This window comes from Podarcis cretensis (genome assembly GCF_951804945.1).
Source record: "Podarcis cretensis genome assembly, chromosome: 7".
In the NCBI taxonomy this organism is placed as follows: Eukaryota; Metazoa; Chordata; class Lepidosauria; order Squamata; family Lacertidae; genus Podarcis; species Podarcis cretensis.
In genome coordinates, this window is record NC_137176.1 from 69,576,469 (window position 1) to 69,596,657 (window position 20,189).

A 20,189-nucleotide genomic window follows, 5' to 3' on the forward strand; every position below is an offset into this window, starting at 1 on the left:
GAAAATTTTTACATATCACTTGGGAAGACAGGGAAACTAATGCCAGTGTACTGGAAGAAGCAAAGATCAGTGTCAAAGCAATGATTCTTCCACATCAACTTCATTGGACTGGTCATGTTGTTCAGATGCCTGATGATCATCGTCCAAAGCAACTACGCTATTCCAAACTTTAAAATGGAAAGCATAATGCTGGTGGACAACAAAAGAGGTTTAAAGGCTTTCTCAAGGCAAATCTTTAAAAATGTTGACACTGGCCTGCAAGTGCTCCAAATGGAGAACAGTCTTTACCATATGTGTCATGGAATTTGAATACGCTCAAACTCAGGACGAAAGGGAGAAACGTTCTAAGAGGAAGGCACACTTGGCAAATCCTCACCATGATCAACTCCTGACTGGAAACCTATGTCCCCAATGTGGAAGGATGTGTGGATCCAGAATTGGCCTCCACAGTCACTTACAGACTCACTTATAAGACTGTTTTCATGGAAGACAATCTTACTCGGCTACGTGTAATCACCAAAGAAGAAGAAGACAACCACCATTATTCCTGATCATTGGCTGCAGCAGATGAGAGCTGGGAGTACAACAACTCAAAAGCTACTCCTGGGTATACTGACTGGTAGCAGTTTTTCATGGATTCTGGCAAGAAACAGCCCTGCCTGGAGACTATGGTGACTGAACCAGCAAATTTTTGCATGTGGAGTATGCACTCTACGTCTAAGCTATGCTCTTCCCCTTGAACATGCATTTATTGTGCCCGTTCACTGTGTAATTTCCCTCTTCCAACTTTTTATTGTGTGAAGCGGTCTTTCAGTTCATGTATCTTTCCTACACAACCACACTGCTTGGGAGAAACATTAGAAGGCAAAGACATTCTTCAAAAATGTTGTGAAGTGTGCCCAAGAAGTATCACAGCCTACTAAATGGCCAAAGGAGAATTTCTGTAAGCCTCAGATGGACATCTACCTCCAGGCTGATATGTCCAGTACTTGGTATGGGATAAATGGACACCATAAGAGCAATTTCTGGAGTCAGGCAGAACAACCACTAGGCTACTAAAAAAAAAGCCATACTCTGATTAATCTGGAAGAGAGTTCTTAATCTGATTTTCAGAATAGCAGCTAAACAGGCCTTCCACTGATATCTATTCGAGAAAACTTTAATTCAAGACTTAACAGTCAAGCAAATAAAGAAAACAGAGACAATATTGGCAAGCCTGTGTGTTAATTCTAAAACACACACGCATATATACATGAGTGGAAGACTGCTGAAAACTGTAGCCACAATCCTAAGCATAGTTACTCAAAAGTAAACCCCCTCCAAGTTCAGTAGGACATTATCTAGTAAGTGAGTTTAGAAATGCAACCTAGCAAAGCTAGAATGAATAGTATGACAAATTGAGGCATAGATGGAAAATAACTTTTATTCAAAATGTTTGGTAACAAACAAATTTTTTTCCAGAGTTTGGGGCAATTGTACTTTAAAACTTTTATATACAAGACAGGAAACAAACCATAAACCAAGCTGGGTTAAAATTTCACTAAGGTTAATAATAATCAACTCTACTAGATTTATTGCAAGTTATAGTAAAATAAATACTTTACCAAATATGTATGTCTTCAGTGGAAATAAAAGTTAAGGACATTAATAGTATATGATTCAGTAAATATTAATAAATATGAACTAATAAAAGGCCAATTGCATATAAATGCTAACCCCATATTCAGTTTGTAGCACATAGCTTGTTGTTTGATCCAATAAACAACTTTTCAAAGTTGCTATATTCATTTCTGTACATATACAATTCCAATGGCATGTTTTGTGTGCCACTTTGCAGTCTGATTTAAAGGTGTACTAACTGTAGTTTAGTTTAACAAAATAAAATAAAACTGAGAGATTCAATTCAGTTCCATCTTTCTGGAGGAAAAGGCTATTGTGAAACTGAGTGGTTGAGTGTGGACATATATATCCTCGCTTCATAAACTGTGATATATACACAAGCCCTATGCTTGCATATTCCATCTTCATATCTCCCATTCCTTCTTTGGTACACCATGATTAACCTGAGAAGTCTTCCATGAAACTTAGTCCCATTATTTCCAAACTGAGAATCTATAGTTAACTGGTTTGGAACAAGTCATGATCTGAAACCACAGTTTGTAGTTGATTTAACATACTGGCTTGTTCCAAGCCTGGAAATCATATGTTCTCAAACCGGACAGAGCAAGAAACTATGGTTAACTTCCTGGATTAATCAAGGAATGCTGAAAAGCGAGGAAAAAAGGGGCAATATAAGGCAGGAGTATGTTTGTTTATTATGCAGATCTTTGTACATTCAAAATGGGTCAGTATGTGAATATAGATTTTCCAGATTCTTTGCATGTGTATTGACCTGCTCACTGGTTCTTTAATACTGTCTTTCCGAGTTACAATGTGCAACAGTAATCAAAGCAACATCAAGCGAGGAAGTCAGAGAATGTCTGATTGGTCAAAGTCAATTATGTATAAGGCACACCAGAGGAAGAAAAGGCTGATGCCCACAGTGATCTTTTTAGTAATTCACTTTGCTTAATTGAAAAAGGTGTGACTTATAAATTCATTAAAAACTTTAAGACTTTGGTGCTGCTCTGAAAAACTGATGGGGGCCTCTCTTGACACCGCTTGATATAATAAAGCCGGGTAACAGAGGCACTCACCTTTTTAGTAAACCCAGTGGAGGACAAGTGACTTGCTGTTAGTGGTGGGGGTTCTCACTGAACTAAAGCAGAAGCAATAAATAGTGCTGCTATTTCAGTATGGAAAAGCCTTTCTCAGGGCAGAAGCACAATTGGACCCATGCATTCCATTCCCAATGCCCACAGCCTCCTAGCTTTTGTACGCCCATGCATTAGCTAGGAGCTGCATCAAGGAATTATTCTTTACTGTAAATATATCTGTGCAGGTCTGCACTGTTCATCTCATACAGGATGTTGCAAACACATGCTAGCTACTATAGTGGAGGATGATCATACTGCCAATGAAGCAGTGTGCATGATTCTTCTGTACTGTAGATTATTATAAAGCATATAAAAAGAACGGTTCCGGAAGTCACGCCGTAATTACCTATAATTAACAACAAATCTGTATTTTATTTAACAAAAGGTTTTAGAAATCTGATTTACAACTAAATGACCAACTATACTTTCACAGAACATCACAACGACTCTGATGTGATGAAAAATAGTGGCATACCAGGAGCACACAATTCCAATCAAGGTATTTATTCCAATCAAGGTTTGCAAGCACAACTTTCCCCGCTTCCTTCACAAAAGCAATTCAGGGTTTGCAAGAGCATTTCAGGAAAATATAAATTATATTATATTATTTTAAGGACAGGTACACAGAGCATGTGCTAAGATCATACTCAGCTGAAACTTAAAGATATGGTCTCTCTCTCTCTCTCTGCTGATCATTTCTTTTGACTGCTTAAAGGTTTTTCAGAATGTGTGCTGTATGGTTTGCCTGTCTGCAACGCACGATACAAATGGAGTATCTGGTGTAAAGCCCAGAAATATTTGCAGAATAATATCTACATAGTGGTCACTAATAAAATCTTTACCAGCACTGTGTACAAGTCATTGTCAATAATAGCACATGTTCCGGGAGGTATAGAAACACCACAGCTTACATTAATTGTTAGTCATGGGGGAAAGTCAAGATGAAATAAACCTGTAGTCAATGTGAAAGTAATTATACAGTGACTTATGAAATGGATTGCACAGTTGTACAGAAGGAGCTTACTATACTGATTGCAATAGGATACTTCTCCCCTACCGTATATAAGCACAAATCAAGGACTGAAAAAAGTAATAGCAACTTATTAAGAGGCAAACAGCCTGGTTTCCTGGCTGGCTAAGAAAAGCTCCTGCTGCCACAGGGAAAACTCTAGCTGCCATGGGACCTCACACTTGTGGGTTACATGAGAAGTGCTTCTTCACACAGCCCATGGTTAAACTATGGAATTCATCAGCTACAAGATGTGGTGATGCTACCACCTTAGATGGCTTTAAAAGGAGCTTTGACAAACTGATGGGAGGGTAAGGCTGTCAATGGCTAGATGCTGTCTCCGGGATCAGAGGCAGAGAAGGTTGCAGCTGACCTTGCGTCCTGCTTGTGGGTGTCTAATGGGCATCTGATTGGCCACTGAGAGAAACAGGATGTTGGACTAGGGCTCTACTTGCACTAAGCAAAACCCGTTGAGGTTGCACTGTTCCAAGAAAACCCCAGACAACAGGGCTGCAGTACCTGTGCTGGTAGCAAACCTGTTACTTTGCAAAAGCCAGATTGCCTAACAGTTACAGGAATTTTGCTGTGCTTTTTATTGCCACATGCACACTGTTATGCAAGGCTACCTGTCTCTTAGGACACTGCATTTTTCTCGCAGTGGTACTTCCCTACAGAAAATGTATTTCCTATAAGAAAATACAACTGCAAATATGCAGTTAGGATATTTAAAAAGTACTGATATGCTCGGTCTCCTTAGGGGGATTATTAAATTAGGATTCCTATTTATTGCTCACAATGCAGCAAGGTAATTAAGGCCACAACCCTATGACCACTTACATGGGAATAAGACCCATTGAACTCAATGGGACTTACTTCTGAGTAGACATGGATAGGATTGCGCTGTAAGACACATACTTGCCTGGGAGTTTTCCCACAGCTATTTCCTTTGCTTGAACAGCAAAATGCAAAATGCATTTTAAAACTCAGCAGTTTGTTTTTTTAAATGGCTTTGGCATTTGTTGTGAAAAGCTGCCAAAAAGGAGAAATACTAAGGGGGGGTGAAGCCACCTGTGCATGCTTGTAGCTATGGACAAGAATAATTTTCTTTGGCTTTTCAATTAGTGTTTCTTAACGCATGTTTATAATAAAAATATTTCCAATACAAGGAGGAAAAAATGGGTGAGGGTATTGAAAAAATAAGCAAGAGTTCAAAATGGTCCATTTAGTGTAACAGTATTTTTTTTTTTAACTGTGGAACCAAGTAGGATATTAAAATAGAGTTTATAAATGAAAAGCAAAGGCAGGCAAAAATGTGAAACAAGAATGAGTGACCTGAATTTTTCCTGCATAATGCGGGGGGGGGGGGGGAGAGACAGAGAGAGAGAGAGAAAAAACTACCTAGGCACTTGTCCCTTATTTTGTAGGATCCTTTTCAACAAAAAGCGAAAGTGGCAAGCTTAGGGGGAAACCTGCTGGGGAGGTTTCATATTCAAATCTTTGAGTGATGAATGGAAGTTGTTTAAGAGTGCATAACCCCCATTCATATATATATATATATATATATAAAATTGCACAGGAAAACCTTTTAGTGGATTGTGCCCTATGTCCCTACGTGAGCATTTTCTCTAGCACTGCCAGTGTTATCACTAACCCCCCAAAATCTCCACAGTGCTTAAAACGCATGAACTTCAAGCTCAAAGAAAAGAAGAAGCAAAAACAAAACTATGAATCCCAAGTGTGCACTTACAAGCCAAGTAGAGCTAACACTCGAAACCTGAGCCTGATCTTAATATATCGTCGTAACTTTTGTTTAGAGTGTGGCCGCACACATACATTTTACTTACTCTATCACAGCTTCCACTATTAGTATCTGCAATCACTATTTATAGCTAAGAAGCATCAAGCATCAAAATAAATAAGATCACCTACGCATATACAATAAATATGCTTTTAAATGGAGGGAAATATATTGCAACTTAAGGCCCTGCATTATTGTGCAATTAGGAGATAGTTTTAGGTCTTACCAGGAACTAGACACTACTCCTTATTGTACAACACACTTCATTACTGCAACATAGCCAAGTAAAATATCAGGAAGTGGAATGTGAAATTTCTATTGTATTAAAACATAAAAATAGGACAGGGTTTTCACTCAGGCTGCCAAACATACAATGTGCCTTCTTTAAGGACTTCAGCTTAAGTTGTTGTGAAGCTCAAAGTCGCAAGTTTTCAAGACTTGTAGTTATGTACAGTTTTCACCAGTGTCCACTTCGCTTTGCTGCATTATCTTGGATGTAGGAAGATCAGAAGTTCTGTTGCCTTCGTTTTTTTGCATCCATAGCATCCAGAATCGGCTGCCTCTTGGCTGTGTATCTCTGACGAAGTTCTTCAATTTCTCGTTCCATCATTGGATCCAAAGCTTTTAACCTCATCTGCAGCTCTTCCAAACTCAGGTTTTTCAACTATCCAGATAGGAAAACAAAAACAAAAGCCATAAAGCTTATTTAAAATAAGAGTAACTTAAGCTCGAGCAATAGCTGTGCACAATGCAGCAAAATGCATAACAAATAACCTAAAACTTGACAACATATGAGCATATGAGGTTCCCCAGTATCTTAGCTTGTTTTTAGCTCCAGTTTTCATATAGTTTAATGGTTAACAAACCATGAGTTAACCACAAGTTGTCCTACAGAAGATCAAACAAACCATGGCTTTTTCGCCGATTGGTTTGGTTTGCAGTTTCTCTCACCTTGTGCCTTTGTAGTTTTCATAAGTATGTGGCAGGGATGTCCAACTCCCAAGAGACTGCAATTTACTCCCAGGAAAAAAAATGGCAGTGATCTACCCATTGATGGGGAGGAGAAGGTCAAAGTTGTGAGCTTTTTTTAAGGGCACACGTTGAAGTTATTTATCTTTTTGGAAGGTGCCAAATTTGCAGTCCTAATTTGATAACGGGAACACCAAATAATGCTTACCAAAAAAAGAGCAGGGCAGCAATAACTCCAACTTCCATTTTTGCAATCCTGCATGAATGAATGACACAGCAAGGGGCCGGGGCCGGAAATGAGCAAACAGTTGACGGCGATCAACCAATATCACCTGGCGATTGACCTGTCGATCGCAGTCGACCGGTTGGACATCCCTGGTATATGGGATGGGGTGCTCAAACAAAGCATGGTTAAGTAAGGGTTTTGAGTTTACATGTAATGCTAAATCACAGTTGGAACAAACCAAGGTTTGTTAACCAACAACAAGCCATGGTTTCATACTGTGGTTTGTTGATAGTGTACAAACAACAGTTCAGCTTCTGGGCTAGGTTCACATGCTATCTAAAAATCTGGGAGCTTGTCATGCCTAGTTTGGCCCTAAGGCAGCTCCGTATGTTAGGAGGCAGGAACTTCTAACTTTATTGTGACGCGGAAAGCAACTATTTACTCTTGCCTTACTCCTAATTTGTTTCCTATTTGCTAGCAGTGAATGGTCTACTTACTGCTATACAGAAACAGCAAGCTATTTTCAACATGGGCATATGGGCCTTCTGACAAAAATTCAGATCCTTCACTGGGTCACTGTTGCACCTACTCAAGGCAAGTTGCCTTGGATGATCAAAACTGCCCAAAAACAATGGTCTGGATTCAGAAAAAGGAGACTGTTAAAATCAACTTCCTTCCTCTCAGGGCAGTAGTACATTAGCATTTTGCAAAAGGAGTGCTTGATTAATTTCTCAGGAGCTATCCAGACATTAATAATAATGAGGGCTATTTACAAAGAAAATGGCTCATTTGCATGCCAGCTAGCTGCAGTGAACGATGAAGCTGGATTCTTGCCAGCAAGTGGGGGGTGCTTTAAGTGGGGGCTCCTCCACCTGTACTTGCAGGAAATAGTACAGTTTCAAAAAGGGGAAATGAACCCTGGGGTTCATATTTATTACATCATCCACCAGAGCTGCTGCTGTGTGTGCAGGCATACCAATCAGGTTTCGCTGGTGGTAAAATTTTGCCTATTTTAGGGGAAACAAACCATCTAAAAGAATAAAGACAAAATCATACCCTTATATGGAGGGAAAACAACAACACAAGTTTGATTTTGCAGTAAATTCCCTGACATTTTGAACACATGGGCCTAAGAAAGAAGCAAATGAATAAAAGCATGGTATCTGAATTGACCTGGTTGTGAATCAATACTGAATTCAGTGTATTCTTCCATCATCAAAGTCGGACCTCTTTCTGTTGAGGATATAAATATTATCTTCAACCTTTACTTCTATTGTCATCTGCAGCCTACAGATTCGCAAGAACCATGTGTGTTGGGCAAGCAAAATACCACGTGGTCCTGTAGTACAGCAATGTACACAAGAGTGTTTTAGGATTGGGTACAAGTACCCTACCCAGTAGATCTCGGAAATTTGCCACTGGCAGGCAGTCCTGGCGCATTTCCAGAGATTCACCGGTCTATGCCTACTACAATGAAAAGGGCCAAAATGAGCCATGTCAGGGACACGTCAAGAGAGGGGTAGTAACATGACAAGAACAACTGTAGTACACAATGATTAAAATATTTTAAAACAGAACAGCTAAAATAATAACATTATACAGAGGTTCGACAATAATGCTAGTCAAGACCCAGGGCAAAACTCATGTCCCCAAAGTCAGGGTGAACAAAAATGATTTCAGTTGACATCTGAAACTTAGCAGCATGTAGAATGATCACCCTTCCCCAGGGACTGCAGTGCTGTTTTTGACCTCTGAGAAGGTCCGGTCTTTAGTCACCACATCATGGGCCACTCCTGTTGGTAGGAGCACATGTGGGACCTCCCCAGTCAATCGCAAAGCACAGGCTGGGAAGGTGATCGTTCAAGTTCTTGGATCCTGAGCCATGAAGGGCTTTGTGTACTAGTACCTATACCATGAATACCAATCACAGACTGGGAGCCAGTGCAGTGTTTTAAGGATCAGTGTTATATGACCCCATTTAGCTGCTTTACTTAATAGTCAATAAGTGGCATTTGGCATAAGCTGCAACTTCTAGATATTCTTCAAGGGTTGTCCAATATAGAGGGCATTGCAGGAACTGAGCATAGGCATTCCTCACCACCAAGGACAGTTGTGTTTCCTTTCAAGAACCCCCAAGCTATGTATAACCTTTTCCTTCAGGGGAAGTAAAACACCTCCCAGGATAGGCCATCTTCCTAATTCCTGGACTTGAGAACCACCCACCCACAACATTAGGTAGATAGAAATAAAAAATAGCTAATGTTCATGCTGTCAACCATGATTTGTGCATACCTCATTTCAAAGGGGCCAGTCAAAATATGTGCTTTGCCTCAATAGAATGTTTTTTGGCTTGATGTGCACATGTGTGTGTGCATACATGTGTGTGTACACCTGAAACAATGTTATTGTTAACAGGCACTCTCAGAAACTACAACCTTCCATGAATAAAGGATTGAGCAGAATGCACGAACAAATCGACTTTACTAAAGGCTCTCATGCAGAAAATGTACAAACATTTATTAAAACATTCAAGCTCATAACTCATTCGCTTCCACTTTCCGTTTGCTATTAATTAAGTAAAAGCTACAAATAAAAACCCATAAAACCCTCAGTTCAGCTTGGGAAGGGTAGGCTAAAGCTATTGATTTGATTATTTTCGTCATGATTACTTAGGAAGGATTAAACAGAAACTCTGTTTCCTGCTGAACAAAACTCTCTGGCATCGACTAGGCCATTGCTTCATCAGATAAAAACAATTTCCTGGTGAAGCTACTCTGTAGTCCAAAAATATCCTTTGTCTACAAAATTAAAAACACATATCATACTTTAATTATGTTGTTACACTAGAAAACAATTCTGGAATGCCAAAAAGTCCTTTGTTTTTGTAAAATATCAATTGAAACAATGAAATTGCTGTTGAGAATCTCCTAGGGCAATCAACTTCTGCTACAAGAAGAGAGTGTAGAAGCATTCTCTTCCTGTGAAGGCCGCGGGAAATAGAAAAGTTCTTTAAATGACATTTTTATAGCTTTTTTAAAAACCCGACTAACCACAACAACTCACACAGACCCATGTATCTTTCCTAAATCAGACAACAGCATTTGGTGCTACCTATCCCAGCTATGAAACCATTTTCCCTTTCAATATTTTTCAGGACTGAAAGTCCACAATCCAATAATCCAGCGGTTGGGCAATGTAAACTACTGGCCAATGTGAAGAAAACAGCAAACACAGCACAGAGCAATGTTCAGTACTATTCTGTAAGAAGACATGTAAATCTTGCACATAGGCCTACAAGGCTTTTGTGTACCTCCCATCAGAATTTTTTTGGTCTTATCTGCAGACAGCACACTAAATTTAGGCAGTGGTCTTCCCCCACATGCATGTTCTTTGGGTTACAGTGACCAAGTCCACCTAGTTAAGGTTCATCTCATCTTGCCTTCAATGGCAGTCCCTTGAAGATCATTATATTACATGCTTATTTGCTCCCCTTTTTCAAAATCTGCAGAAGAACAGACATTACTATTTTCCGGTTAAAATGGCCCGTGGCCTAAATAGGTAACTTTCCTTGATATAGCTGATGGCCATTTCTGGTTTCTCTCCTGCTGTTTTTATAAAATAGATGCAGTACCCCCAATATATATATATATATATATATATATATATATATATATATATATGAGAAATGGAGCACTTAAGAAGGGCCACTACTGTTTTTTCCTTCTTCTGCATTAAAGGGTAGAGAAAGGGGAAATTACATAAACATTCATTTGTCATTTGTTTCTGGAAGCCAACTAGTGTAGTTCATAATATTAATGCCGCACGTTTTGAAAGTAAATGCTAGCTGGGAAGAGACAGAATTGTGGAAATGAGTCATTTTCCTATTTGGAATCAGCAATATGTGTTTTCAAAAAACCCTCCAAAGCAACACTTGTAGTATTCAAGTGCCAGGGAGGTGGGCAGAACCAAAATACAAGGGAAGCCAACATTTGAGTGAAAAGTGGCACAATGTGATGCACACAGATAGACTGTTTTGTTAACAGCAGCAATGGATTTATGAAATTTAACATGGAGCTCCATAGCCAAGAGCAGATTGTTAAAAATGACATTTAAAAAACGTTAGATTCCAAGTAGAGCAACATACCCCAACTCATCCTGACATGGTTTGAAAATTTCCCAAGATACTGCTCATGAAAATTTTACCCAAACCCGGCAATGCATTTTTTTCTTGTGATAATGAGCACAGGATTCTAAAATTTAAAATAAACAGAATTATCCACAGTTGAGAGCTTGGCTGAATATTGTATTTAAGAATAGCACCGTGATCCCCATTTTCACTAAATTTTGCATTTTGCAACAATCCTGCCTTCTATATGCTGCCCCTTCCAGCGCAATGAGACAGAAGTCAATTAATTACTTACATGAAACAAACGAAGTTATGAATTAAATATTGCATCTTATATGCAAACTATTTAAAGAAATTTCCATGCCTGAAACCCCAATGGAAGAGTTGAATGATATTAAAATTACAATATACTTAACAGTAATAACCTTTGCTTAAAAGCAGAAATCTCTTCATTATCTAAATGATCCAATTTGCCCTGCCTTCAAGAGCCAACTTGTTTCTTCTGCAAAACACTATTAGGAAGGTGATACCAACTAGCATCTCCCTGGTAGCCTGTGCAAGCAACAGCCAATGAACTGGGAAGATGGTAGGGAAATGCTAAAACGGAATGATGTTTTTGTCATGATTTTATATTAATAGACATTACTAGGTAGATGTGGGGTTTGGTAGCAGTCATGGCTAGCATAACATCCCATTAGGCCTTCATTTCATCCACAGCGGGTGGCGCTGTGGTCTAAACCACAGAGCCTAGGACTTGCCAATCAGAAGGTCGGCAGTTCAAATCCCCGCGACGGGGTGAGCTCCTGTTACTCAGTCCCAGCTCCTGCCAACCTAGCAGTTCAAAAGCACATCAAAGTGCAAGGTACCGCTCCAGCAGGAAGGTAAAGGGCGTTTCCGTGCGCTGCTCTGGTTCGCCAGAAGTGGCTTAATCATGCTGGCCACATGACCCAGAAGCTGTACGCCGGCTCCCTTGGCCAGTAAAGCGAGGTGAGCGCCACAACCCCAGAGTCATCCACGACTGGACCTAACAGTCAGGGGTCCCTTTACCTTTACCTCATCCTCAAAACAATCCTGAAAGGTATGTTAAGGCCAAGACACTAAGTGAGTTTCATGGCTGAACGGGAACTGGAACCCACAGTTCCCTTGTTCAGCACATAATGGTTGCCAAAGCATTCCATGTCTGAAAAACATTCAAAAACTAGAACAAATTATTCATGTTTAGGACATTTGTCTAGGTAGTTAGAAAATGTGACAGTTGTATACCATCTCAGCATATCAGAATAGTTTTCTACTTACCATCATAGCTTTAGCCAAACAAAGCTAAAGTCATCCAGAATTCAGCTAGGATTGGGTTTTAAAGTTTTATATACAAGGTGGTTGGCATGGTCTCATAGGGGGGGAAAGGGGGGTACTGTAATGACTAGTCAGTGATAAATTAAGTAGACTCTGATTGGAGTTATATACTATTTGCCTCTATTCATCCATGTTACAGCAGATTTCCAGGGAAAGAAAGAAAAAATAAATAAATGCTAAGTTAGAGATTAGTAAAATGTCCAGAGATTAGTAAAATGTACTGAAGAAAAATTGGTGCAACTCCTATTTTTGGATCAGCTTGATCACGAAATAAAATGTCCATAGTGCTACTAGTTTTATCTATATATTTTGAACCCACTTATGAATGTCTTGTTAAAGAAAGTTATCTAACTCCAGGGTGACATTTCTTTCTGGTCAGTTAGGCAGAAGGTTGGGTATTCACCCTTCCCAGCATGCAAACAAGTATTGAGGTCTTTTGCACTGCATCTTATCAAAAATAAGTCCACACTTTTAGCCTATGTTTTAGACTATTACAAAACTTTTGAGAAATTTCTTCTTAAAATCTGAGTATGTCATACTTTTACTTCAAAGGAAGCAAGGCATTCTCTATGATATAAAATACCGTTTGATTAGATGTGGCTAGTTATCAAGTAAGAAATCAGATCAATTTTGAGTTAGACAGCTATGAATCATAGCAAAGCAATTGCCATCCCCAGTAACTCAAATACTGGTTAATTCTTGTCAATCCTACAACTTTTTGATTTGATTTATTCAGTCCCACCAACATAAAGATACTGGGAGGCAGAGCCCAGAAATTGCTTGAACCTCTTTGTTTGCAATCTTGAAACACACTTACTTGGAAGTAAGCCTCAGTGAATCCAGTGGGATTGATCTCTGAGTAACCATGCATAGGATCACACTGGCAATCAATACACCAATTGTCACTGAGGAATTCCAAGATGCTTATGAATCTCCAAATAGTTTTTTAAATGTTGCTCACTTATTGTTTAAAACAACAATGGCAGGAATGCACAGAAGCTCCAGTCCATTTCAGCAACATTCACAAATAATCGATGTTCTGATTTTAGATTAGATACTGTTATTAAATGGAAGACATGGAAGGCATCAGTTAACATTTCCAAAATAACTGGTGTTTAAATTTTTAAACAAAACAGACATTCACTAAGAAACAAATTATATAGACAGTGTTTTGTTTGCTTCAAACACAATTTCTTCCTAGCAACTGTTTAAATGAATCTCACAGATGCTACAGGCTTTATTAGAGGCCTTTGATTTAAAAAATATGGATAGCTAATACTGTATTTCTGAGTCATCTATTTTCCCATCTGCTAGTAATTCCAACAATGTGAACTATCAACATAACGACTAACAATAATTTTCTATGGCAATTGCAATGGTGGGTTGCCTGTAGCACTTTCTAAGATTTAACTAGTGCATGCCTCAGATTGTTTTGAGTTGTTAATAGATTCAAGTAACAGGCAGCCTTTTCTTTCTTTCCAAATCTCCATTCTAGTTCATTCCTTTGCTGCTTGTAAGAAGAATATGGTTTTATTTTATGGAGTTTAGTCCATCAAGGAGCTCATTTTATTAAAAACTGTGCTTGAAACAAGAAAAAGCAAGTTAAAGGTCAAGCAGTTTATTTCTTGATCTGAGGTCAAAAGCCTACAGCCAGAACCTGCTTATTCATAATGTCATTAGTCTCATCCAGCCAAGGACATTTCTACAAGAGTTCACACGATAACAGCTAACTGTGGCTGAGGTGACAGGGATAATGATGTAAATAAAAGCATGGCGCTATCAGATCTTTTAAAAAGCAGTATGTTCTAAAGATTTACTGACAATAGGGAAGCACAGTACTAGCATTAACTGCAGCTGCAACCCAGAAACACAGGCACCCGACAAAGAAGCCGCCCACACAATTCTGCCAGGATGTGTCCAATGCACCTATTCACTTGAAAGATGTTTGGGGCTGCCTATCTGCATTGATAACAACTATTTTCTGTTAGGAACTGATGGAAGGCTGACCTCTGTCAACGGTGCACAGTAGGGGCAAGGGATAAATTTAGTTAATCCTCATATATACAGTGGTACCTCGGGTTACAGACGCTTCAGGTTACAGACACTTCAGGTTACAGCCTCTGCTAACCCAGAAATAGTACCTCGGGTTAAGAACTTTGCTTCAGGATGAGCACAGAAATCGCACGGCCGCACGGCAGCAGCAGGAGGCCCCATTAGCTAAAGTGGTACCTCAGGTTAAGAACAGTTTCAGGTTAAGAACGGACCTCCAGAACGAATTAAGTTCTTAACCTGAGGTACCACTGTAAAGATTTACACTGGTCTGTTACTTTCCTCAGTATATTGTGCATGGTTCCTAATCTGCTATCAGGAACTCCATCCAGCCTCAAGTGCTGGCTACAAATCTAGTATTGCAAACCCTGCACATTACTCTTTGGATCATGCATAGGGCACATCTTCCATGCGTTCTAATATGTAAAATGGCTTTAACTGCTACCAGGAATGAAGCTGCAACTATGGCAGGAAAACCATGTGAATTCTGGAGGAGTCCAGTAAATTGGTGAGAAAAAGGGATGGAAAGCAAAGGCATTAGACTTCAAAGACAAAACCCAAGATGAATTAGTAGAGCAAGTTGCTGCAATAAAAATCTTTTCATTAGCAAATTGAGCATATTAATCTGCAAGCTAAATCAACACGACTCTCTGTGATGGCCTTATTACAAAGGCCACCGATCCCAAAAATCACATTATAATAGACATTGCTCTTTCTAAATCCTTCCCGCGTTCAATAAATATACTGAGTAGTGTAAGATATTCAACTGGATTATACTGAAATATAAATTAAGGCTAAGCTTTCACTCCAAATCTATAGCAAAAAGAAGAGAGACTTGCCTAAGGCCACTTAATAAAGAGAGATTCAAACCAGTGACTTCCAGATTTACAGCTCAGTTAGCACACACTTAGGAGATTAATAGTTAGAAATAACTAAGCAAGCAAGCCTTGCATTATGGAGACTGTATTTCAATGCATCATCAAGTTAACTTGGCTCAGCATAAAGTTGTCACTGTATAATTTTCAAAATTATAGTTTACTACTATACTGTTATTTCTCCAAGTAGAAATTCAAGAGTTGTTAAGTTTCTCAAACATAAAATGGAGGGGTGTCAATAATATTATAGATCAACAGAGAAATAGTAATGCTTACGGAACAGAGTATTCTGAAATAGGTGGCTAAAATTCCTGTTCTATGTTGCATTTCTTAATACTGTTAAAGTTTGTTTGAAATTCCAGACCAGTTGCTACCTCAGCATTCAGCTGTCAACACCTGAAGTTGAGCTGAAAGCAAATAATTTTGTCTCAGATATGTTCAAAAATGTCTAATAAGGCTTTCTTCAAAAGAAAGCTTTAGGGCAGGGATGAGTCACCTTTTGCAGTCCAAGAGCATCATTCCCTCCTGGGCGACCTTCCAAGAGCCACGTGCCATGTGGTGGGCAGGGCCAGAGAAACAAAACGGGCAGAGAAACATGTACATTTTGCTACTGTCAGCAGGCTAGTTTCTTCACACACTCATACAGCCCTCTCTATCCTCCATCCAGGAGTCCAGCAGAGAAACATGCCCAATTGGCATGTTTTCTCCCTCCTGGTTGGTCATTCAGGAGATTCAAAATCTTTCTCCACATTCTGAATGTGGAATAAGTGAACCAACAACCATAGATGAGCATTAGGTTACATCAGTGCTTTAGCTGTGAACAACAGAAGTTTGATTTTAAAAGCACAAAATGCTCATCTCCAAAAATGGTTAACAAAAATTGTTACAGTAAATCTACCTCATCCTAACAAGGAATGCTTGCTGGAGATCTCTCTCAAGTTCTTCTGAAAACTATTTGAATATACAAATGTATCTTAGTTACTATGACAAATCTTGACTTATAAGGAAGTAGGAAAAATCAGCACAGTTTAAAATCTGCCAATTTCAGAAGGGTCTAGGAAAACAAAACTTAATTTAGGCAATGTTATCCACATATTGTTTGTTAACTGCACTTTATACAGAAAGCCACTGGTGGTCCCTTAGAATATGATCTTCTGTAACAAATATTCCAGATGCCTACACAGGTCAGTCTACTACTCCTGGATCTTTTTAAGCACAAAAGATGAGGGCGAAGGATAGAGGGAAATGAACAGATGAGATGGAGGGGTGAGTACAGCAGCAAAGACAGTTAAATGGAAGGAGTAGGAAGGATGAAAGAAAGGCAGGGGATGAGATGAGAGGGGATGGTGAGCAGGCCAACAAGACATGGAGAGGACAGGAGTAACAGTGATGGTTCCAAGTGTATGGACTCCGTAAGCAGAACAGGGAACAAGCTAGTCAACTACAAAGCTAAGCTATGCTAGGGAATACAACATAGCTACAAGCATTACACTTCAGTGGGACAAGGTCTATGGCTTCTGATGACTTCTGTTTCTATTGTATCTTCTTGCGTTTTTATTGACTTGATTATATGTTTCTAGATTATAGTCTTATTCTCTATTTTGTTCACCACCCAGAGAGCTCAGTGGCTGAAAGAATAATAAATAAGTCCATTTTCCTTCAGAAAAAAAAGCTTATGGGTAGAGCAGAAATTCAAATCCAGATATGCAGTCATTGTGTACAGCCCAAGTTCATCCTCCGACTGCCTAAGGAGCCCAATCTTTCTTTGGCCTCACTAATTTTCATGGGTGCCTACTTATAAATGACTCACTTGATGCTGATTTCCAAATGACTTCAGGATGGCAAAATGCCCCCAGTGCTGCACCTGGTATGCCTCTTCCCTTCCCAATTCTGTGCTATGTTACAATTCTCATCACACACTGGTATGTTACAAATTTTAATTCTGCCTATGGTCAGCAGAGGGACGCAGGTGGCACTGTGGGTTAAAGCCTCAGCGCCTAGGGCTTGCCGATCGAAAGGTCGGCGGTTCGAATCCCTGCGGCGGGGTGCGCTCCCGCTGCTCGGTCCCAGCGCCTGCCAACCTAGCAGTTCGAAAGCACCTCCGGGTGCAAGTAGATAAATAGGGACCGCTTACCAGCGGGAAGGTAAACAGCGTTTCCGTGTGCGGCTCTGGCTCTGGCTCTGGCCAGAGCAGCGATGTCACGCTGGCCACGTGACCCGGAAGTGTCTCCGGACAGCGCTGGCCCCTGGCCTCTTAAGTGAGATGGGCGCACAACCCCAGAGTCTGTCAAGACTGGCCCGTACGGGCAGGGGTACCTTTACCTTTACCTTTACCTTTATGGTCAGCAGAATGGCACCTATTCATCTTGTTTCACACTGCACATTTGATTGCTTATTTGGTATTTTAATGGGCAACAAGAACAGAGGATGCATAAGGTGAAGAAAATGCTAAACTATGGTTTTGAATTAAGAATTAAAACTGTTGTTATAAAATAACCCCTCAACCAGCTTATACAATAATTTCCATGGGACAAGGTAAGAATGCACTGCTTGCAACTGTTGCTAAATGAAAACAATAGTATTTAACATTTTAGCACAATTCTTTCATTAAAATATAATATATGTTGGGATAGCCATTTACATATAGGGTTGTGGGGGAAGGGTTCCAAATCCAGAATTATAATACCATTATTATCTGTTATATTTGCCTCTGACATAAACCCAAATGAGCAATCCATTCACAAGCTCTCATCAGCTGGTAATTGTGATGCTTTATTTAGAATTAATTCTTTGAACGCGGCATATTCTATCTGACAACTTATTCAATGAAGTACAAAACATCACTTTGTTTGATTAGCTCCTTTAGATTAAATTCTGTAGATACATTAGTTACTTGGAAGGATGGGGCAGGAATAATACTCAGCTGAAACAAATGTAATACAGGCAAAGCCAGTTTTTGTTTTTCTACATAAAAGCATGAATCGTAAGAATATAAAAATGAAGAGAACATAAATATCTACATTTTCCTGTAGCATTATTGCTCATGAATTGATATACTGATAAAGTTATAAAGGTTTACTGCAAGTATATAAAACTGAACAGGAGGTAGGTTTATGCCCTACCTAGATAACTGACTGCAACACCCCTCTCATATGCACCCCCGTCATTTCATTCTCTCTCTCTCTCTCTCTCTCTCTCTCTCTCTCTCTCTCTCTCTGTGTGTGTGTGTGTGTGTGTACGCTATTCTTTCAAAATGATTGTGGATGTTTTAAAGGAAGAAGAAGAAGAAATATTCCTCTCCTGCCACTTTTGGATCTTGCACAAAAGCAAGCAATTAGGGGTCTCCCAACACAGGGACAGAATGCATTTCTCCCCAAGAATCCACCATACAGTAAGTGATGGGGGGAGGGAATCATCAACATATACAGATTACTTGCAAAACAAAATAAAAAAATTCCTTCCAGTAGCACCTTAAAGACCAACTAAGTTAGTTCTTGGTATGAGCTTTTGTGTGCATGCACACTTCTTCAGATACGATATCTGAAGAAGTGTGCATGCACACGAAAGCTCATACCAAGAACTAACTTAGTTGGTCTTTTAAGGTGCTACTGGAAGGAATTTTTTTATTTTGTTTTGACTATGGCAGACCAACACGGCTACCTATCTGTAACTGGAACTATGGAAGATTACTTGCAGCTAGGGATGAAAAAGAATTTGATTTGGTTGACACTTTTAAGCAATCTAATTCACGCCTCCCACACTAATATATGGCTCAAAACATTTTTTGGATTTCACAGTTCTCTGAATTTTAGAATATAATTCTTAGCTCAAAAAAGTACCAAAATGCATGTTTTAGGGTAAAGTATGTTTACAAATGCATATACTGAGGCAAAATACATATCTGAATAAGTATTTTGTATTAAAATAACATTTAAATAGGAATTTTTAATAGATTAATATGGAAATGGGATGGAATGGGCTTATGAATGTGAAATTGACATAGACAGGAAGTAGACTGACCTGTCCATCCCTAGACTGACGATGAACTTAATGTGGACACAGCTCAGAGGATGACAAGACAACAGTTCGTGGTTCCATCTCAGGCATATCAAGTCAAAAGGCTCTCAGGTAGCAGGCTAGGAAAGGTTTGTCTGAGAATTTGAGAAGCCATTTCTAGTTGGCCATTGCCCAATAGTCTGACTTGTTATTAGGCATTCATATGGCCCGCAGTGATGACCCTGCTAGCAAATGCCTTAGTTGGAGGTATTTAAGCAAAGGCTGGGGGGGGGGGTCATCTGTATGAGATGTTGCAGTTCCAAGATTTCTGGACTGAACAGAGGATTGGACTAGATCACTTCCATTGTCCACTTTCAGCTGTAGCACTGGGTGATAATGTTCTCAAGTAGGTATTGTAGGGAAAAGCTGGGAACAAGGATCATGTCACAGCAAGGACTTAAACTTGGATCTCCCCTGTTCAATATTTTCAGTACTAGACTACAGATGAGCAACACTGGGGGGAAAAACCCAATTCTCCTCTTCAAGTGATTTTATTTCTTTTTTAAAATTTTAATCTGGCAAAACTCATACCTTCCCAACTTAACAGTTTCATGCCCCCGCCCCAGGACATGAAATGTGCAGAAAACAGCTCATGTCTACCTTTTAGAGAAATAGGTCCAAAGCTTTCAGAACTGACAAACAAAAGGAAAAGGAAAGGAAAGATGCTCTGCTTCTACACTAAGAATTACCTTTGCCTCTATTTTTAGCTTTCAAGCACCTGATTAAGGATGACTCATCTTTCACCTTCCTAAAACAGCCATAGAGAACCTCAAAGCTCCAAAACAAAAAGCAAACCCTCTTCACCTTTTCATCCAGAGGGACCACCGTATCCACCTTCATCACAAACTCAGGCTATCTAGATCTTGGGTATTTCACAGTATCAAACCCTTCCTCGGGCAAAATACAGCTCATGTTCAAGCACTATTCCATCAAGTCACCAAACTGTGTCTACCACTTGGGAAACTTCAAACA

General features: G+C 39.5%; 1 protein-coding gene across 1 annotated transcript in view; it reads right to left on the reverse strand.

The window, feature by feature from the left end:
• Nucleotides 1–1,405: 1,405 nt before the first annotated feature.
• Nucleotides 1,406–20,189, reverse strand: part of STK3 (serine/threonine kinase 3) — a 116,492-nt gene continuing 97,708 nt past the window's right edge. The window contains exon 11 of the mRNA XM_079984737.1: nt 1,406–6,227. Coding sequence (XP_079840863.1) covers nt 6,069–6,227 — 159 coding nt within the window. The 3' untranslated portion in view covers nt 1,406–6,068. The remainder of the gene's footprint in view (nt 6,228–20,189) is intronic.